Source organism: Miniopterus schreibersii (assembly GCF_964146895.1).
Source record: "Miniopterus schreibersii genome assembly, chromosome: 11".
Classification (NCBI taxonomy): Eukaryota; Metazoa; Chordata; class Mammalia; order Chiroptera; family Miniopteridae; genus Miniopterus; species Miniopterus schreibersii.
In genome coordinates, this window is record NC_138111.1 from 23,011,001 (window position 1) to 23,034,052 (window position 23,052).

The 23,052-nt window shown below is 37.8% G+C and overlaps 1 protein-coding gene across 1 annotated transcript in view; it reads left to right on the plus strand.

The window, feature by feature from the left end:
* Positions 1-23,052, plus strand: part of ERP44 (endoplasmic reticulum protein 44) — a 61,000-nt gene that overhangs the window by 32,224 nt on the left and 5,724 nt on the right. The window contains exons 5-10 of the mRNA XM_081152505.1: positions 6,533-6,717; positions 7,969-8,084; positions 8,549-8,606; positions 16,199-16,315; positions 17,874-17,985; positions 18,816-18,957. Coding sequence (XP_081008631.1) covers positions 6,533-6,717; positions 7,969-8,084; positions 8,549-8,606; positions 16,199-16,315; positions 17,874-17,985; positions 18,816-18,957 — 730 coding nt within the window. The remainder of the gene's footprint in view (positions 1-6,532; positions 6,718-7,968; positions 8,085-8,548; positions 8,607-16,198; positions 16,316-17,873; positions 17,986-18,815; positions 18,958-23,052) is intronic.

The window sequence follows — 23,052 nt, forward strand, 5'->3', positions numbered from 1 at the left end:
TATGTTTTCACTTAATGTCGTTAATAGGTTCAGCAACTTTAAGTGAAAGGATGTATAACAAAACCACTTTTACCATAGTCTAGTTGATATAGCAAAACAGCGTTAAACAAAATGACGCCACTCAAGGACCTGCTGTATTTGCTGCTTTTCTGTTCACTTCAACAAACATTTTGGGGATTTACTGGTAAAGTCCTGTGCTAGGTAGAAATAGCTAACAGCAAAGCATTTCAAAATCTTACAAGCCATACCCCACATTTGTCTGCTGAAAGTCATAACTAGATAGGATGAAAGCAGCAATGAAAGGTTGTAAATGCAAACGGACTACATTTCCACTCTGCTTTCTCGATCTTTCCTCCCACCTTTCACTGACAGAGAACATGATGTTTTTGATGTGAGTTCTCATTTCAGATCTTTCTGTTTTTATATATTTAATTAGACATTATAGTGCAGACAACTCTGAATCTGGATAATAAAATCTGAAATTATGCTCTCAAGCTTATAGTCGTTGGGAAGCAAAATTAACTATTGCTATACCCTAAATATCATTTATTCTAGCTTTTAAAAAGATAACATACTTTTCAGATAAATCTGACATCATTGCTAGTAATCAAGTTCTCTTTTAATGGGAATAAACAGCCATAGTTCAGATCTTTTTGATCCACCAAAGAGATCTACAAGATTAGTTTTTTACTAATGAAAATCCTATCTTAGATATTGGCTATTTTCTCTAAATATTTATTCCCTTCTGTGTAATTTTTCACTTTTTAAAAGTTATGAAATCCTTATTGATGATTTACTCACATTTTAGAGATTATTAGACAGTACTTTGGGTTACCCCTTATGTGCCAGTTGGATTATAGAGATTTTGCACTAGCGGCACCTTAAGAATCCTGTGATCTGGAGAGGAATTCCTGTTAGGCAGATTGTTCTTTGGTAGGATTTTTTTTTTTTTTAAGAGATTGTACAAGTTTAAATTATGCAATGTAATGTTTTGACACATGTATACAACCCATAAAACCATCACCACAATCAAGATAATCAACATGTCTGTCATCCCCCAAATTTTTCTGTGCTCCGTCGTGGTCCCTGTCTCCCTCCATCAATCCTCAGGGGACCATGGAACTGCTTTCTGTTTCTATAGATTAGTTTGCGTTTTCTAGGATTTCATGTAAGTGGAATCATACATTATGTGTTCTTCGTGCGCGTGTGTGGGGTTTTTTGTTTGTTTGTTTTTACTCAGCATGGTTATTTTGAGATTGTCGGTGTGTGTCATTCATTTTTATTCATTGAGTGGCATTCCATTGTATGGTTACGTACCGCAATTTGTTTAACTGCTCACCTATTGACAGACATTTGGGTTGTTTCCAGTTTCAGGCTATTACAAATAAAGCTGCTGTGAACATTCAGGTACAACTCTGTATAAAAAGTCACTGAACTTGTAATTTGTCTTTGGTTAAGAAAAGAGTCAGAAGGATGGCCTTGTTGCTTTAGTTTTTGAGACTGTGTGTGTGGAAGAAGCTTCAGGTATGTACTATACAGGTGCACTGTCATACTATGCACTGGAATTCCTGTTCATTTTCACTGTGATAAAAGGCCTTCAACAGTCATTGGATTTTAAAAGAATTTTCTTGAATAGACTTACTGACATTTTGGGGGGGAATACTTAGAGCCACTCTATGGCTTTTGGAAACTGACTGGAGTTATCTCTGTCAGTTTTTCAGTAAAAACCTCCTGTATGGCAATTGAGGCCATTCTGTTGATCATGAAATTATGATATATAAAAATGTAATGGCTCTAATTTTCATAAAACATTTCAAGTGAATATTTTCAAAGTAGTTCTTGTGGGTGGCAATGTAGGGACTCATTCCCCAGATAGAACACGCTGGTAATTCTTCTGAAGTCCCGTGTCAGTTTACTACTTGATCAGGAAAGCCCATCTCAGTACATAATGACAGGAGACTCTTCTTTGGTTTGCTGCCTGCATTTCCTTCTATCTCCCTCTCTTGAATCATGCAGCACTCATTGGAGTGCTTTCTATCTTACCTCGACCTCACTTCTTTATACGCCTTTCCAAGGACTTTCTTTGTTGAAAGGTTCGGGTAAATGGGCTGAGAACTTGGAACTGGAATAGAAAAGAAGGCAAGAGTAGATATAACAGGCTAATTTTATCTAGTCAGCCCTTTTGTTTCTGTGTATGAGCTGGATGTAGCAGCTTTGATTCCCTACTCCATGCCCCACCCCCACCCTACCCCAAAACGTTGGGAACTGTGGAAAGAGAATTTTGAACTGACTGATGCTGGAGTGTCATCAGGAAGCTTCCAACAATGTAAGCTTAGGTATATTTTTTGAAATCCCAGTGTAAAGCTTGTAGCTTGAATAACCCCCACGTAGTGGTAAAATTTAGTTCACTTTCTTAGGCCCTCCACCCTCCACTGATTGTATAACTTAGGGAATGGAGGGAGACGTAGGAGGAAACAGACAGAAAAGGAAAAGGAAGCCATGCTGAGGAGCAGCCTCTTCCCACTGCCAGAGGGCATTCATGTCCTGCGACCGCAGCCGAGCAGGTCGCCTCCCGCATCCTGCAGAGGACTCGGGTGCTGGGTTCATGTTTGTCACAGATCTGACAGTTGCCCTATTAGCTTCTCCCATCTGGAGGGCCCATAAAAGGAATCTCTAATCTCTGGTGAGGATTTATTTATTACTGACTTACTGTAGAGGGCTTCTCTTACGCTGCACATAGGGAACCCAATCTGCTACATCTTTTCTGCACATGTATTAAGTTTTAAGAATTTCATTCAAGTGTCTAGCCTCTGGAAACAATTAGTAGTAGTAGCAGCAGTAGCCGTAACGTTAATGACAATCATAATGATAAAGTGTAAATTCTCTAAGAGCAAGGACCTTATCTTTTTTACCCCCTATCCCTCACACTGGAATGGTGCCTAGCACATAGTAATTGTTGAATAAATGGGTGGATAGGTGTGTAATAAACAGTAGCCAGCATTTATGAGCTGTTAGTTTTGTACATACTACATTAAGTACTTTAAGTAGGTTATTTCATTATCTCCTAACAGTACAATAAAGTATTTTCTGCAATATTTTGTCAGGTCTAAATTGTCATTGACTGTAAGTCACACTTATATCTATAACTGGGGAAAAAACCAGAAAAATTGAACCATAACACATTGCTTTCTCATCACTTAGAATTTTTATATCTATTGTAAGAACTATTTTAGACTTACTTAGATACAGAGTGTTTTTTTCGTATTATTGTATATACCTAAAAAGGGAAATAAATTTGTTCAAGTAAAATCCTGAAACAATTTCACATTTCAATCTGACTCTTGTACATCACTTTCCAATTCTGAGTTATTGTTTTTGTGTTTTTCCACACAATATCAACTTCTGTGCCATTAAGAGTGTTGGTAATGCTCTCGATCAAAGAATGTTACTCTACTCTTTCTAGGATTTTTTTCCAAGCTGCTGATACCCATTCTGCAAGTATTAATGCTGGCATTTTACTATTTGACTAACCTCAGTTTATTTTTTTCTCAACTGAAATGTCACTGCTAGTTAAGCAGCTTTTATTCAAAGTTAGCAAAATAAAACCAAAACATTAGTGGTTTTCCCCAGTGGTGGTTGGGTTACAAATGCTTCTTGTTTTCTTCTTTGTAATTGTCTGTTTTCCAAAATTTCTTCACATACACATAATTAAAACTTACCCTTGCTTCAGCTGTGGATCATGATCTCACTTTGTCTCATTTTCTGCAGGCTTCTCATTTGGGGAGTTTGGGAGAATTCATCACTCTCTCTAGTAGTGGTGGTCATGCTGCCTTAGGTGTAGCAAGTCCCATCATCTGCCCCTGGTGGGACTGGGTTCTCTGCTGACCCCCAGTGGCTATAGGCTGTATGGCAAGAGACATTCATAAATGATGCAGGTCAGCGCAGAACTCCTGGCATTTTTAGGAAAGTACTTTGTAATTGGCCTTGAATTAGGCAAGCACTTGCTCCCAAACACCAGAGTTACTCTTACTTAACCTATCTTCTTTCCAGTGCTAACTTTAACCTTCCACATTGTAAATTTAGAAGCTTCATGAGAGCTATGCATAAATGAGGCATTAAGAAGAGTAAATAATTATAGACAACAATATTATATTAAAAACATCAAACTTGCTAAGAGACTGGATCTTAATTATTCCCACCACAAAAAAAGAAATGTCAATCATTTGAAGTGAGAGAGACGCTAACTGATGCTACAGTGACAAGCATATTGCAATACTGCAATATATAAATGTATCAAGCCCACATATTGTACACCTTAAACTTACACAATGTTGTATATCAAGTATATTTAAATAAAACAAGTTTTAAAAAGAATAAGAAAATATGCAGTAAGGAATTCATGTGCAGAAAACAGAACTTGGATGTGCAGACTTAACCTGAGTCCTGAGTGCACCTAGTGGGCTCTTTCGCTGTAATATTTTCGTTTAGAGTTTTATTTTGTTTTCCTGTTTTTTTGTTTTTTCCGCATTGAGGGGAAGGCATAGTTTGGGAATGAAGAAAGGTACAGAGGCAGCAGTGTTCATCCTGGAGCCATGAGAACAGTGAGACCTATCTGTTGAAACCGTGTGCCTCTGTACTGCCTGCCGTGGACAGTCACAGCATGGTGGCCACTGCTGAGGCAAGAGCCTGAGGCAGTTTCCCCACTGCGAACCCTGCTGGGCGGGCCTCACTGCGGCAGGCAGGCAGGCAGGACCCATCCAGGAGAAGTGAGGGACCGTTACAGCAAAAATACACGCTAATTTTCCAAACAGTGAGCTATTAACCTTCCGAAATTTTAATTCCTTTGACATCCATTTTAACATTTGATCCATCCAGTTAATAAAAAAATTATTATACCCCTTAAGTCATTCTCTGTTATATTGTCAAAATGTCACATTGTCATTGTCTTAAAAATCACTTTAGACCAAAGCTTGTAAAAAGTCTCCTTTATGTCTGAAATTATCGATCAATGTAATTTTAAGGTTTTCACTTTTTAATAATTAACAGCCACTTCCTTGTGCAGCATACCTGCTGCGTGATGTTGTTGGAGGTTAAGCAAGCTTCTGCTCCCCCATCGTTTTCAAGTGTTATTTAACCTTTTTCTATCCATAAGTAGAATTTTAAGGCAACCTAACTGTTGCAGTGTTTAAGTTTGTAGACAGACTTCTTGTTATTTCTGCCAGGACCATTGTAGTAGCTTCCTTACTAGTCTCCCCCTAGTATAGATTGTTTCTACCATCAAATCTAGAAAATTAAGGTGGTCAGCAGAGGCTTTTTGCCATTCCCTTTGTTGTGTTGTGTTTCTGTTTCATTACTAGAAATGGAGGCAGGGTTAGATTGCTCTCATGGTTTTTTATGCCACCACTTTAGAATTCTGCCTTCATTTTTTCTCAGTTAAAAGCAATTTCATCCCGCTCAGCAGTTGAGCATCGACCTATGATCCAGGAGATCAAGGTTTGATTCCTGGTCAGGGCACATGGCCTGGTTGCAGGCTCAATCCCAGTGGGGGGCATGTGGGAAGCAGCCCATCATGACTCCCTCATCATTGATGTTTCTCTCTCTCTCTCCCTCTCTTCTTCTCTCTCTGAAATCAATAAAAATATATTTAAAAAAAGAAAGTAAAAAAATCAATTTCACCTGTTTTAGAACCACTTCAGTACTCTCTCGGGTCACCTTTATCTAGAAATACAGTACATCTTTTATCATTTTCACACATGACATAAGGCATCTTGGTAAATGTGAATCCTAAAAATGAGATCAGCATACATTTTGATTTAGGTTCTTATTTTGAGACAATAAACACACATTTTAATGGTTTAAAAAAAGAATCTTCACTGCCTGAGATTATACCCATAGGCCATAACAGGATTATTATTATTTTTTAGTGTATACGGCTGAGTTTTGGTTTTTTTGTATTAGTTTACACAAAATTTGCATATTTGGGATTATAAACTATTCTTCTAGCAAAGAATATAATATTAGTTTATAGCCCTTGAAAGTGATTTTAATTTTATTTTCTTTATTAAATGCCGTGAGAGAACCTCATAGTATAGAGTGATGTGAATATTTTCAAAATTAGAGTTTTGCACATTCTAATTCCTTTCTGGAATATATCTATAGTAATGTTTACTAACATTAATTTAGAGTTTACTGTGTCATGCATTTGTATTGTCTCATTTAGTCCTTAAACCAATCCTATGTGGTAGAAATTATTATCCTTAACGTGAGAAACTAAGGCATAGATAGTTGATTCGAGTTACAAGTTCACACAGCCAGTAAATAGCAAATTTGGGATTTAAACCCGGTAATATATGTCCAGAGCTTGCCTCTTAACCAGCACAAACTTTCATTTCTTTTTTTCTCTGACACTGAAAAAGAATTATTGAACCAAAATGTTCTCACTAAGTAACTGTAAGATTTTGGACTGTTTGGCTAATGGGCTTACCCAGATCAAGTACGAGGGTGAAGTTAATTTTTTTCTTCATTCTTTTAGCTGATATAGCTCAGAGATATAGGATAAGCAAATACCCGACCCTCAAATTGTTTCGTAATGGGATGATGATGAAGAGAGAATACAGGGGTCAGCGGTCAGTGAAAGCACTTGCAGATTACATCAGGCAACAGAAAAGTGACCCTGTTCAAGAACTTCATGATTTAGTAGAAATCACCACTCTTGATGTAAGTTGTTAACTTTTGCTGGATCAAATGAACATTGCCTGTTTAATTAATGTAAACAAATTTTTATGCAATCAAGGAATCTGTAACATATTCTTATAGTTCATTGCAATGGATTTGGCATATACATACTTATCAAGTTGAATTTTTCTTTAGTTATTTCTCAGGGGGAAAAATGCTAATGTTTTACTGAACCTTTGGGTAAAATGTATAGCATACAGTAAAGTTGCACTAATTTGAATTAATTGAGGTCAAAGGGTAGCCTGAATTACGAAGAAATAAATGTTAATGGTAGGCTTACACCAAAGTTTCCTTGTTTTTCTTAGTGGAGACCCTCCGGGTGTCTGCTCTGATTACTCCTATATCAGCTCTTTGCTATGTGTTTTAGTGTCCTCTAAAATAGCCCCACTTAATAATAAACTTAGCAAATCCTTTTCTTTGTACACTAAGTAGTGTTTCAAAAAACATATACAATTGCTTTTGGGCTTTAGATTTTCATTGTCAGGTTTGAGATTTTATTTTTACCCTCCTTACAAGCTAATACATGAACCAGTTGTAGTTTCATGGATGCTGTCAAGAGACATAAGGCTTATGGGTCAGTGACAATTCTTTATTCACATTACAGCCACCAGTGTGAGCATGTTTGCATTTGTTTCTTTGACCCCCAAGTCTTACGGAGGTGACGCAGAGGGCCCAGTTGGATGTCTGCATGTGCAGTGGGTTGTGTTACAGGAGAACTCTGGGCTCTGGGAACTCCCGTGTCGTGTCGGTGCTAGTAGTAAGCCTGCTCTCTGTCCCGGAGGGAGATGTTACCTTATACACTGTTGCTAGCTGAAACACAGCCCTGAGAAATGGTCTGGTAAAGAGTAGTCAGGCTTTTGCAGTTCATGTAGATCTGCATGTGTGACAGTGTGAGAGACCCATGGAGGAGTCTCTACCTTCAGTCAATTGTATCAAGTTTTAGATATTTTAGAATTAGTCACCTTGTTTAGGAAAAGAATGTCTGATTAAATAGTTATCTATTTACTGAAATTTTAACATAAAATGTTAGAAGGAAATGTTCATAATTACATTAGACTGTAGTTAAAATTGTTTTCAAACCAGTGTAATCTTTAATATTTTTGGAAAGATGTTAAAAGCCAAATGTGTATTTATAGTCATACTTCATTTGGAGATAATTAAACAAGTTGGGTAAGTGAAATAACATGTTCATAGAACTACATATGTTTGTAAAATACTTACATTATTTTACAGCGCAGCAAAAGAAATATTATTGGATATTTTGAGCAAAAGGATTCAGAACACTATAGAGTTTTTCAAAGAGTAGCGAATATTTTGCACGATGATTGTGCCTTCTTTTCAGCACTTGGGTAAGTATCTTAGTTGAGAGTGTGTCAGTTTGGCTGAGATGTTAAAGGAAAAAGTAGAGAATTCATGGATAAGTCTGACTTACAAGCAAATAATGTGGTTTTTGATTGGTCTATGTGACCACACCAGTGATCTTCATCCCCAGTTAGTGGTAACAGTCTGGGTTTAAAAATGGCTTTTTAGTGCTAAAACTGCCAATCCAAACTTATACCGAGACACAAAAGCAGGTAACTAAAATTTCCCTTCAAAAACCTGCCTTGTATTAAATTTTTGTTCAATAAGTTTTAAAAATATATGCTTTCGTTGGTATTGCATAGTGTTATCAGTAGGAAAGATGATGAACAAGTATATATTTCAAATAGATAATTCATACATTGCAAAACAGCTGCTAATTCTGCTTCATTCATGTATATTACTGCTATTATTTTTCTTAAAACATGTTAGTACTACTTCTCTCTTCCTGTAGGGATGTTTCAAAACCAGAAAGATACAGTGGAGACAGCATAATATACAAACCACCAGGGGTAAGTTGCTGTTTTTTAGTGTATATGATTTTGTTTTATTTTATTTTATTATTATTATTTTTTACTTTATCTTTATTGTTGGGACCATTACAGATGTCCCCCTTTTAACCCTACTGATCCCCTCCACCCCACATCATCCCACCCCCAGGCCCTCCCCACACCAATGTCCACGTCCATGGGCCATGCCCATAAACATACAAGTTCCCTGATTAATCTCTCCCCACCCACACCCCCTTCCCACCTTCTATGTTACTGGATCCACTTTGTTCATCAGTTTCATATTCCACATATAAGCGAGATCATTTGGTACTTGTCCTTCTCCGACTGGCTCATTTCACTAAGCATAGTACTCTCTCGTTCCCTCCATGCTGTGCCAAAGGCCACAGCTGCATAGTACTCCATGGTGTAAATGTGCCACAGCTTTTTTTTTTAAATTTTATTTTTGTTTAAAATATTATAGATGTCCCCTTTTCTCCCCAGTGACCCGTTCCACCCCGTCCCATCTCCCTCCCCAGTTCCTCTCCCCACCATTATCCATAACCTTGGGTTGTGCTTATATGCATATAAATTCTTTGGTTACTCTCTCCCCCTCCATCCACCTGCCCTCCTCCAATCCCTCTGACATTCGTCAGTCTGATCCATGCTTCCATGTCATTGAATCTATTCTGTTCATCTGTTTATTAAGTTCTTTAGATTCCACATGTAAGTGAGATCATGTGATGTTTGTCTTTCTCTGCCTGGCTTATTTCACTTAGCATAATTTTCTCCAGGTCCATCTGTACTGTCCCAAAGGGTACGAGATCCTTCTTTTTTACAGCTACATAGTATTCCATGGTGTAAATGTCCCACAGCTTTTTTATCCACTCATCTACTGACGGGCACTTGGGCTGTTTCCAAATCTTAGCTATAGTGAATTGCGCTGCTATGAACGTAGGGGTGCATAAGTTCTTTGTGATTGGTGTTTCAGTTTCCTTAGGATATATTCCTAGAAGTGGGATCAATGGGTCAAATGGCAGGTCAATTTTTAATCTTGTGAGGAAACTCCAAACTGCTTTCCATAGTGGCTGCACCAGTCTGCATTCCCACCGGCAGCGTACTAGGGTGCCCTTTTCTCCACACCCTCGCCAGCACTTATAGTTTGACGACTTGTTGATGGAGCCATTCTGACAGGTGTGAAGTGACACCTCACTGTGGTTTTAATTTGCATCTCTCTGATGATTAGCGATGTTGAGCATTTTCTCATTTGTGTCTTAGCCATCAGTATGTCCTCTTTGGAGAAGGGTCTATTTAGGTCCATTGCCCATTTTTTAATTGGATTCTTTGTCTTCCTTTTATTAAGTTGTATAAGTTCCTTATATATTTTGGATATTAACCCTTTATCAGATGTGTCATTGGCAAATATGTTCTCCCATACAGTGGGCTCCCTTTTCATTTTGTTGATGGTTTCTTTTGCCGTGCAGCTTTTCATTTTGATGCAGTCCCATTTGTTTATTTTCTCCTTAGTTTCTCTTTCCCTAGGAGATGTATCAGCAAACATTTTGTTATGAGAGATGTCTGAGATTTTACTGCCTATGTTTTCCTCTAGGATTTTTATGGTTTCATGCCTTACATTTAAGTCTTTTATCCACTTTGAATTTATTTTTGTGTATGGTGTAAGTTGGGTCCAGTTTCATTTTTTTGCATGTATCTGTCCAATTTTTCCAAAATCATTTCTTGAAAAGACTGTCTTTACTCCATTGTATGTTGTTGCCTCCTTTGTCAAATATTAATTGACCATAATGGCATGGGTCAATTTCTGGGTTCTCTGTTCTGTTCCACTGATCAATATGTCTGTTCTTGTGCCAGTACCAGGCTATTTTGATTACAGTGACTTTGTAGTATAACTTGATATCTGGTATTGTGATCCCTCCAACTTTGTTCTTCTTTCTCAAGATTGCCGTGGTGGCTATTCAGGGTGTTTTTTGGTTCCAGATAAATTTTCGAAGTGTTTTTTCTAGATCTGTGAACTACTCTGTTGGTATTTTAATAGGGATTGCATTGAATTTATAGATTGCTTTGGGTAATATGGACATTTTAATGATGTTAATTTTTCCAATCCATGAACATGGTATATTTTTTCATTTGTTTATACCTTCCTCTATTTCTTTTTTCAGTGTCCTGTAGCTTTCTGAGTAAAGGTCTTTTACATCTTTGGTTAAGTTTATTCTTAGGTATCTTATTTTTTTAGTTGCAATGGTAAATGGGATTGTTTTTTTTAGTTTCTGTTTCTGAGAGTTCATTATTGGTGTATAAAAATGCCATCAATTTCTGGGTGTTAATTTTATATCCTGCTACCTTGCTGAATTCATTTATTAAATCTAGTAGGTTTTCTGGTGGAGTCTTTAGGATTCTCTATGTACAATATAATGTCATCTGCAAATAATGACAGTTTTGTTTCCTCCTTTCCCATTTGGGTGCCTTTTATGTTTTCTTCCTGTCTGATGGCTGTGGCTAGGACTTCCAGTACTATGTTGAATAAGAGTGGTGGAAGTGGACACCCCTGTCTTGTTCCTGTTCTTAGGGGAAATGGTTTTAGTTTTGCCCATTGAGTATGATGTTGGCTGTAGGTTTGTTATATATGGCGCTTATTATGTTGAGGTATGATCCCTCTATTCCCACTTTGCTGAGAGTTTTTATCAAAAATGGATGTTGGATTTTATCGAATGCTTTTTCTGCATCTATTGATAAGATCATGTGATTTTTATCTTTCAATTTGTTTATGTGATGTATCACATTTATTGATTTGCAAATATTGTGCCAGCCTTGCATCCTGGAATAAATCCCACTTGGTCATGGTGTATGATCTTTTTAATATATTGCTGGATCCGATTTGCTAATATTTTGTTGAGGATTTTAGCGTCTGTGTTCATCAGGGATATTGGCCTGTAATTCTCTTTCTTTGTGGTATCTTTATCCGGTTTTGGAATTAGGCTAATGTTGGCCTTGCAAAAAGAGTTTGGAAGTGTTCCTTCCTCTTGGATTTTTTGAAATAGTTTGCAGAGTATAGGTGTTAATTCTTCTTTGAATGTTTGTAAAACTCTCCTGTGAAGCCATGTGGGCCAGGGCTTTTGTGTGCTGGGAGCCCTTTGATTACTACTTCATCAGCGGTTATCAGCCTATTTGAACTTTCTGACTCTTCCTGATTGAGTTTTGAAAGGTTGTATTTTTCTAGGTATTCATCGATTTCATCCAGGTTGTCCAGTTTGGTGGCATATAGTTGTTCATAGTATTTTCTTACAATCCTTTGTGTTTCTGTTGGGTCAGTTGTTATTTCACCTCTTTCGTCTCTGATTTTGTTTATTTGGATCCTCTCTCTTTGTTCTTGATTAGTCCGGCTAAAGGTGCATCAATCTTGTTTATCTTTTCAAAGAACCAGCTCTTGGTTTCATTTTTCTTTTGTATTGTTTTTTTAGTCTCCATGTCATTTATTTCTGCTCTGATCTTTATTATTTCTTTCCTTCTACTTACTCTAGGCGTTTCTTGTTCTTCCCTTTCTAAGTTTTTGAGTTGTCGGGTTAAAGAGTCTATTAGAAGTTTTTCTTGTTTTTTGAGGTAGGCTTGTAGTGCTATAAACTTCCCTCTCAGGACTGCTTTCATTGTGTCTCATAGATTTGGAGTTGTTGTGTGTTCATTTTCATTTGTTTCCAGGAAGTTTTTTATTTCTTTCTTGATCTCTTTGGTAACTCATTCATTGTTTAAAAACATGCTTTTCAGTTTCTATGTGTTTAAATATCTTTTAGTGTTTTTATTGTAGTTGATTTCTAGTTTCATGCCATCGTGATCCGAGATGATGCTTGATACGATTTCACTCTTCTTGAACTTATAGAGACTTGTTTTGTGTCCTAACATGTGGTCTGTCTTTGAGAATGTCCTGTGTGCACTTGAGAAGAATGTATATTCTGCAACTTTGGGGTAGAATGTTCTGTAAATGTCGATTAAATCCATCTGATCTAGTGTGTCATTTAGGGTTGCTGTTTCCTTGTTGATTTTCTGTCTGGAAGACCTATCCAGTAAAGTCAGTGGGGTGTTAAAGTCCCCGAGTGACTGTATTGCTGTCGATCTCTCCCTTAAAGTCCTCTAGAATTTTTTTTATAAATTTAGGTGCTTCTATATTGGGTGCATATGTGTTTATCAGGGTTATATCCTCTTGCTGGATTGATCCCTTTAGTATTATGTAATGACCTTTCTTGTCTCTCGTTATGGTCTTCATTTTGAAGTCTATTTTGTCTGATATGGAGTATTGCTACCCCAGCTTTTTTTTCACTTCCATTTGCATGGAAAATTTTTTTCTATCCCTTTACTCTCATCCTGTATGAGTCTTTTGTTTTGAGGTGGGTCTCTTATAGACAGCATATAGTTGGGTCATGTTTTCTTATCCATTCAGCCACCCTATATCTTTTCATTGGGGCATTTAATCCATTTACATTTAAGGTTATTATTATTACAAGATACTTATCTACTGACATTTTGTTTCTTTATAGCTGTTTCTCATTCTCTTTATTTCTACGTCTAATTATAGCAGTCCCTTTAACATTTCCTGTAATGCTGGTTTTGTAGTGATAGAGTCTTTTAACCTTTTGACTTGGAAGCTCTTTATTTCACCATCCAGCTTGATTGATAATCTTGCTGGATAGAGTATTCTTGGTTTCAGATCCTTCTTTTGCATTATCTTGAATACTTCATGCCATTCCCTTCTGGCCTGTAGAGTTTCCGATGAGAAGTCAGATGACAGCCTTATCGGGGCTCCTTTGTAGGTAACAGTTTGCTTTTCTCTAGCTTCCTTTAAGATTCTCTCATTGTCTTGGATCTTTGACATTTTAATTATGATGTGTCTGAGCGTCGTCCTCTTTGGACTCTTCTTGCTTGGAACTCTCTGTGTCTCCAGAACCTGTGTGCCTTTTTCCTTGACCAGGTTAGGGAGGTTTTCTGCCATTATTTCATCAAATAGGTTCTCTAACCCCTGCTTACTTTCGACCTCCTCTGGCACTCCTATAATACGAATATTGTTTTGTTTTGTTTATTGATTTCAGAGAGAGGAAAGGAGAGGGAGAGAGAGACAGAAACATCAATGATGAGAGAGTCATTGATCAAGCCCACAACCCGGGCATGTGCCCTGACCGGGAATCGAACCCTGATCGCCTGGATCCTAGGTTGACGCTCAACCACTGACCCACACCCGGCCGGGCCGAATATTGTTATGTTTTATGCTGTCCCACAGCTCCCTTAGACTGTCCTGTTTTTTCATTGTTTTTTGTTTTTGGGTCTCTGATTGAGTCATTTTTTCTACTCTGTCTTCTAATTCACTGATCCTATCCTCAGCTTCTTCTAATCTGCTGTTTATTTCTTCTAATGTAGTCTTTATTTCTGCTATGTCATTCTTCATTTCTGACTGGTCATTTTTCATAGTTTCCAAATCTTTTTTCATGCTGTTGGGCATCCTTACAATCAGTATTCTAAACTCTGTATCTGAGAGGTTGCTTATCTCTGTTTCATTTGGCTCTTTTTCTGGAGACTTCTCTTGTTCTTTCATTTAGGGCTTGTTTTTTGGTCTCCCCATTTTGGCTAAATGTTAGGTAGATCTGCTAGGATTCTCAGTCTTTTTGGCAGGTCTCTGGTACAGGCCAATGTCAGGCGCAGTTTGTGACTGGCCCTGAGTACCCTATTTGGGGCTATCAACAACCCCAGGCTTGAGGTCTCCGCTGCTGGGGTTGGATGCATTTGGACAGAACCGAGATGCACACCAAAGTCTGCTTTTGGTCCCAAACAGATCAGGCAAAAACTCAAAGCACCCTGAGGTCTGCCTCAATCTGCAGACTTGTTAATTTGATCCTTCTAATGAGCCTCAGGCCGTAGAAGCTCCACAGGGTGGGGAGGCTCTTTGTTATCAGTCTCTTAACAAGCCTCAGGCTGTAGAAACTCCTCTGGGCAGGGCGAGAGGCTTTCCATCAGGGTAGGGCAGTTGCTTTCCCCCTCAGCAAAAGCCGAAAGTTTGCCTCCCAAGAAAGATGTCCCCCACAGTCTGGGGGAATGACTCTTCCCAGACTCTCCCCACACAGCTCCAGTCCACTCCACTCCCCCTCCCCCTCTGCCGGAGCCCAAGGTGAGTGACCGCACAGGAAACGTCGTGCATTGGCCCTTTAAGAGGGTGCCTGCATTTCCAGCCATTTCTCCCTGGCAGACAGAAACCCAGTTGCTTTTCACAGCCAGATGTTATGTGGGCACCCTTCTCAGTTCTGGTGCTCTGGGCTGGGAAGCTCAGCCTGGGGTTTATGCCCCAGAGTCCTCAGTGGGAACCCCCCTCAGCTGAGATCTCCCTCTGGACCTTCAGCTGCTGCCTGTGGGAGCCCATCCAGCCCTCTCGTCCACACTTCCTACCAGTTTCTATGTGGTCTCCACTTTTCCTCCTTGGTTATGAGGGTGCTCCCCAGCTTGTCTTCAGTTGGTTTTCAGGGTGTTTTTTCTATGTTTTAGTTGTAAATCCAGATTAGTCCTGGAAGAGTGTCAGTGTAGCTTCCACTCAGTCCGCCGCCACCTTGGAATCTAAATTAAGTACACGAATTGGTTGACATTGCAATTTTTCACACACAAAAACAGTCTATATTTTCCCATTTCATAATGTTCATTTTAATGCTGTTTGCAGTTCTTTGACACACTAAAGTTTTTAATTTTTATGAAGTCATATGAATGAGATTTTTGCTTAGGAAGCTCATTTCCTGTTCTGAATTCAGATAAGAATTTGCCTGTATTTTCTGGCTTACATAGTATGACCTTCTCTACATTATAGGAATCTAGTATAGTGTGTCACAGTGTAGTCTGGTTGTTAAGAGCATGGGCTCTGAAGGAGACTGAGTGTTAATGTCAAATCTGTCACTTTCCTAGGTTTATAACTCTGGGAAATTTTCTTAGCTTCTCTGTGCTTCAGTTTGTTCATTAGTAAAAATAGCCATGATAATGGTCCTGCTTTAGGGGATGTTTCAAGGATTAAATGAGTCAACATATAAGGTACTTACAACAGTGGTTGGACATAGCAAGTTTACTCAGTTAATGTTAGCTGTTTGTCATCATTTTAGGTACTTCATAAGTATTGATTTTGAGTCTATGTGGAAGTAGATACTGTAGATAATTAATGTTAGAGATAGCCATGCCTTAGATTTATATAGTATCTTGTACTTTTCAAGGCTTTTTCACTGAAAGTCTTCAAATTTTCTTCTAATATCTTCAAATCTAAGGACTAGCTAACTTCATTTTTGGGATAATTCTTTTTTACAATGCCTGCCTGCCATTGGTGAGATACTGATAAACAGTTAACTGACCCAAATCCAAGGAAAAGCAGAAGGCTTATGTACCACAGGTTGGATAGTCAGGTCCCTGATAATCACAAAATTATCAGCTCCTTACCATTTATAGCCCTCTTTCTCAGAAGTTCCATGTTTTTTGCTGCTTTTGTATCCCCTGTAGATTTTCTGGGCTCATATATAATGCTTTAAGAATGCATTTTTGGTAGCACAGGTTAGATTTGTTTAATACAGTGTTTTTCTCTGTTTTTGTAACAGCCTTCTGCTCCAGATATGGTATATTTGGGATCCATGACAAATTTTGATGGGATTTACAATTGGATTCAAGATAAATGCGTTCCTCTTGTCCGAGAAATAACATTCGAAAATGGAGAGGTATGGACTTTCTAATGTGGGTCGTCATTTTTAATTCAGATTTCTGAACAAGCAAACTTTGACCGTTCATCTTACTGTTTCACTACATACTTATCTGTAGTAGGAATCATACAGCTGAACATAACTACATCATAGCAATTTCTGTAATACAGGCCAGTGGTTCTCACCCATGTTGTCCCAGGACCCCTCTGTGGCATTTCCTGCAGTGTCGGTGGTTCATTACAGTTTTGAAAATGATTTTGAAAATGCCTCAGGGGTTTCAGATAACCACCCTTGGTGGAAGAGCCTTGTTTAGGGGGTGTCCTTTAGAAGCAATGCTCTGCAGATTTTAGTTACAATCCGTTGTACAGTGTGAATAATCCTTTGCCATAAAATAGTTTTTCTGATTCCTGTCTATCCTAAAAGAATGAAGTCATGAGATAATAGTTATCAGTTATCATGTAACAGACCTCAGTGATCCCATGTGCCTGAAATAAAGCAAACTTACAGCTCCCACAAAAACAAAACACAAAATTCAGAGGTTGAGGAGCAAGAAAAGGGCTGTCTATGACACCTCTCTGTTCATTACCATGTTCAAAATACATCTTTCTTTTCGTTTCACTCTGTGTTCAAAACCCACGCTCTAAGAATGCAGTTTTAGAAAGCATTATCACGTAGTAAACACACCCATCTAATCACCATCTAGTTAGAAGTTGGCAGTTCTCTAAAGGAATCAAGTATTTTAGGCCTTGCAGTTCATACAGTCTCTGTCAGAACAACAGCAGCCTCAGACAGTATATAAACAGGTGTGGTTGTGTTCCAGTCAAGCTTGCTTGCTTGTGTTCTTTCTTAGCTTATTTATCAAATGAACATCCCTGCTACTTTTCTCAGTTCTCTAGGCTTCAGGCATGCTTGGCTCAATTATATTGTGTTAGCTCATTTAGTCCTCAGAAGCTCAGAAAGATTTAGTAACTTGTCATAATTATTCACCTGCTTTAGCAATTCTTGCAGAAATAGTTTAAAAAATAGAGTTTAAAGGTATAGACTGGAAAACAAACAATAAAATAAGAGTTCCAGTTACCCCTCAGTCATTTTAAACAGTGGGGAAACCTCTGAACCTGATTGTCCTAATGTCCCTCCCCTGACTCTGAATGCCTACTGGGTAGAAACTGTGTTGATGTGGACAGGGGAAACTTAGAAGCCCAAGCAGCATAAACTACCAACTACTATGTTAATGTATGTAAATTAGTTTAGCAAATAGATTTTTTCAAACTACTAATTTGCTTATTACTTTTCTCCTAATAGCTGTTAGTTCATCTGTACTTTTGTTTAGTCTAATAAATATATTTGTTTTTACTTTTAACTTCCTAGCTCTTAAGTTTTCTAAAAGGTGACTGCTGAGTCTTCTTTCCCAATTAGTATTTATTCAGCAACATTTGTTTATACCATTGGACCTTATTTTTCCCCTGGGACGTTGCAGCTGTTGCATGTTACATGGGTTGGATTCAAAATTGTTTCTACCTAGAAAACAGCTACAAAGAGAGACCTGATTATTCTCATGGACTATTTCTCTATACAGGAATTGACAGAAGAAGGACTGCCTTTTCTAATACTCTTCCACATGAAAGAAGATACAGAAAGTTTAGAAATATTCCAGAATGAAGTGGCCCGACAATTAATAAGTGAAAAAGGTAGACAGCTTAAGGTGTTTATTTCCATCCTTTCTCTGTCTCTCCCATTCCCTTCCCCCATTACAGCCTCAGAATGTGCATGTAAACATGGGTGTGGGAGGCATTAGTAGAGACAGAATATGAAGCAGTGGCTTTTTTTTTTAAACCATGGCTGTTTTAGCTTCCTAAAATCAATTAGCTTGAAAAGTGGGGTCATAGGTGAATATTGTCAGTTTTAGGCACTTTCTTCTAGCACATTGATACTTGCCTGGTCCCTTTCTAATAGACAGTCCCACATATTGCTTAGAGGACTTACAGAATCTGATTAACATTTATTTCTAAATGAAGAAGAGTTCTCTGGACTTCTCCAAGGCATCAAAAAAAAAATTGGGGGTATTACCAACTTTCCCTTTGTCGTTAGAGAAGAAAGTCAGACATAATAAACTGAAGGCATTGTATGTTTTGGGGGTTGAATTAAATTGAAAAATCAACCAGTAGGGACTGGAAGGGCATCCTTGATGAAATGAAGATGGTCCCCGGAAAATAGTTTATATGTCAGTTTCTGGAACTTGCTCCCAAGACCTGGGTAATCTGTAGAACAGAGAAGTACCAGTGTAAGAAAAATGAAAAATTCACTACAGCATTTGAATTTAGCTTGAGTTCATATAATTCCCAAGAAAATTATACTTTCTTTTCAGTGTTGTAATATTTTGGTTTTAGTTTTTGTGATCTATGTTACTCTAAAAGATTTGGGGTTTTTTTAGTATGTCACTTTTTATGAACTTGCAGTCTTATGAGACTACGATCAAGAAAATTCTGATCTACCTCTCCCACTTCTTTTTCTTTTAAAGGTGCAATAAACTTCTTACATGCGGACTGTGACAAATTTAGACATCCTCTCCTGCACATACAGAAAACCCCAGCTGATTGCCCTGTAATAGCTATTGACAGCTTTCGGCATATGTATGTGTTCGAAAACTTCAAGGATATATTGTAAGTATTCCTTTTTGTTTTTTTTAAAATTACTAATATATGTCTCAAAAATGAACTGAAAACAATTGTTTGGATATTTCAAATAATCTTATAATGGAACAGTAATACTTCATTATTTAGATGGAAAAGGTGTATATTTTTTTCATTCCAAAGTGTGGTATAATTGACCATGAGAATTATGATACATCCCTATTGGAAAGCCAGCATTAGGTGATCTAATGCTTAGAAATTAATCTCTGAAAGAAAATTTTTGGGCTTTGAGAAATTAGTTCTGAATTGAGTTTGGTCTTTGTCAGCACATCAAGGCAAGTAGAATATAATCCTAGGTCAGGTTACAGGAAATTGGTAATATTGCTGCTTATGTGTGACTGTCTAGCAAGCATATTAGTAGCAGTTAAGACCCAGAGGATTGCTATGACTAGGCATTTCTAAGGGCATAAAGCTATGAACCTTTGAAAGAACAGATAAGCTTTCTGACTATTCTCAGCTATTCGTTGAATTAACAAACATAAACCTTATAACTACCACAGATATTTCTATTAATTTCTGAGATTTAAATACAGTGGTAAAAGTGGAGATTTTTCTTCATATATGAAAAATTTAAGCAAGACTGTGGTATTAATTCAAATTAGATATTTTCTTTTAAAAATTCATTTACCCTTTTTATGTCCAAAGATTAAATTGCACATTTAGAGGATGATTTGAAGTCATATTGCGGAATGGATTATCTTGCTCACTTCTAAATATTTCAGTAGAGATATGGTTGTTTGATAGAAGATTCTTAGTCCTAACATATAGGATACCCAGAATTGAGTCCTACCTTGGGCAAGTCACTTAACTTCTCTGTCTTGTTCCTTTACATTTAAAATATTATTGATGGTACAGCCTACCCAATGAGATTGCTGTGAAAATTAATGTGTTCTAAGCCAAAGTACTAACAAACATTGTTTTAACTTTACCTACACTTAAAACAATACCATTTAGCCTATTAACTCATTAAATATTTACCCACATCTTCTATATGGCAGTCACTGTGTAACATAAACCAGTCTTTTAGTTTACTAAGACTAGATCCCTGCCCTCAAAGAACTCTCAACCAAGGAGAGAAAGGAAGTAGGGTAACAGGCAGTTGTTTTCTGATGTGATAAATGCTCTTAGAGAGTTCAGCAGAGAGGTGCCTGATCCAAGATTTCTGGAGATGTGAATGCCTAAGGTAAGTCCTACAGTTCTGTAGAAGTTTAACATGAAGGCGAGAAGGAATCAGGGCTTAGAGAAAGGGCACATTGGCAGAAACAAATACCAAGTCTGTTGGCTGAATGTGCGTGGATGAGAGGAGGAGAGACGAGGTCAAGGGAAGTAATGAAAGGCTCGCTCATGACAGCCTGGTTACAGAAGTCTGACATTGTCTTGAAGACTATGAAGAGCCAATGGAGAGCTTTAGTGAGGGGATTGTTTTTTAAAGATAATTCAGGATGCAAACGAGAATAGATTAGAGGGTTAATGTAGAATCTAGGAGACTGTTCAGTAATCCAGGAGAGTTGATGATAACCAGTAGATGATGCTTGAGTGAGTGAATTACCTAAATAATTCTGGCAGCATTAAAGTTTACTGATCAGTAACCAAATTACAGGGTGGGGTGAAAGTACGTTTACATTTGTGAGTATTTGAAACACAGAGTTTATTCTTGTATTATTATTTATTAATTATTGTATTATTTTCCATATGAACAACTATAGACCTTCTTTTGCCCCACCCTGAATATGCTGAACTTTGGTTTTTATTCCCAGGAATGTTGTTGTACATCCAGGGAAACCTGTGAGGAATTCCATCGTGGCCATCTTAAGTTTTCTCCTCCAGTTCTGAAATCAGATTTAAAACACTTTAGCACTTCTGATTCCATTTTGGTGTCTGTCAGAGAAGCCATACTACAAAATGGTTGTATTCTTTACCACATGACCCAGCCCCCTCCCCATCCATCGGCTGGCAGCACTGTACCTATGCCTTGGTACAAAAAGAAACTGAGCCAGGAAGAGTCTCCAGAGAAATCTGGAAATGGGAAATGTTCCTCTCCCATCCTGCAAGTCATTAGTCCTATCAGCAAGGAGGGAGATAAGAGAAGTGACTACATTTGAAGCTCTTTGAAACAAATTACTTCTTTAATTTCCCCTTTAGGTGCCTGATTTCCCCTTCTAGGCACTGTTCCCACTAATATTTTTTAACTGTAAGGAGGCATATGCTGTATGAACTACAAACTGAGCCTATGTGAATAGACGTTAGTGTTAAAAATCAAATAACACATGCAGCAAAGTGAATCTGACACATTTTATGGCTTGCATAATTGTTATTGTGCTGCATGGCAATTAAGGCTTAAATGATAAGCAGTTTCCATATATTACTATAATTACTATTACTTTTACTTAGGACCTCAGCATTTCTGGGGTCATATGGAGGAAGTAAGGTTGTGGTAAGAAGAGAGAAAGCAGGTTTATGGTGCAGTCTCTTCCCATTCCAGAGGTAGGCATTGGCGGGGACGGTGTACTACCAGTATGCTTTCTGCCTCTTCCTTTCTGGGGAAACTGAGGCTGAGGGAGGTAACATAACCAATAAGGCCATATAACTAATTACTAGCAGGTTTAGGATGTATGTCAGAGTATATTGAACCCTAGAGTCCTGAGCTCATAACACTTGATCCCCCAAAAGTTACATTTCAGTACATATAAAAAGCAGTATAAGTATGAATGTGAAAGGTGTTTGAAGAGACAGTACTTACGAGTACCCGAAACTAAGTCACAGATTGGTTTCTTGCCATGTAAGGGAACAGATTCTCTGTGGAGATAGGGAAAGAACGGAGGGTAATTGCAGAACCTAAGAGCACCTAGGCACAGGTCTAGGAAATGCTCCACAGCCCTGAGAGAAGAGAGTAAATGACTGGGTGTGGTTTCAGACTGTTGAAGGACTTTGAAGAGAAACTTACATCCTAAAAGATTGTGGCCAGTGAACACCCTCCCATCTGTACCTTTGCCCAAGAGTTCTTAAATAGTAATTTATCCCAAATCTTTAAATCACTGAAAACTATGATCATAATTCCTGAAAGTACGTAGTTTTGGAAAGTTGGCGGCAGCTGACTGAGGAGAAGAAAGGGGCCGGGCAGAACAGGAAGTAGGAGGCGGGCGTCTCCCTCATTAGCCTGCCTCCTTGACCTTAGGGGAGCAAACCAGGAATTGGATGGAATGATAAAGAACTGGGAGGGAAAGGTAGAAAAGAATTTTTAATCAGATCATCATTAAGGTCCCTTGTAACTCTGAGAATCTGGTTTTGTTCATCATTACCTAGGGGGGCCTTTATTTTTTTACCCAAATAAGACTTTTCTTCAGTGGAAAAAAATTGTTATACTGAGAAAGTTCCTTAAAAGGCAAATTTTATTTAATTAGTTTTTATTTCTCTCCCTATATCAATGGCTTTGTGACAGCATCAGATGTTCAGTAAATGTTCTGATTTGCTTTTAGTTTGATCTGCTTATTATAAGTTTAAGTGTTTGACTACTTTGAATATATATATCTGCACATCTGGAATGTATCCTAATGTTTACCCACTATCTGTTTGCCCTGTTGTTCCCCACCTCTCCGATTCATCTCTGTAGTTTTGGTTTTCTGAGTATGTCTTTCCTCTCAGCCACTAGGCAATACAGTGAGTGGCCTGAGTCCTTAAACACCGTTTTTATTCTCAAGTAATGTACTTACATACAATTGACATTGATTACCTACTTATAAGTACTATGTATTTTACAAATCATCCCAGTATATTTTACCTTATTTGGTCCTTCCAGCAAAAGACACCAAGCTTCAGTCCCTCATCTGTAAAATAGGAATAATAATAGTGTCTGTTTCATAGGGTTGTTGTGAGCATTAAATGAATGTTTGTATCTATAGCTCTTAGAACAGTATCTGATACTTGGTAAGTGCTATTATAAGGCTAGCTATGGTTCTGCAATAATATATTTGGATTCAAATAAAAATCTATGTAAAAACTACAATTAAGTTAAATAAAGCAGTTCTCATTTTACATATTAGAAAGCTGAAGCTTGAAGAGATTAAG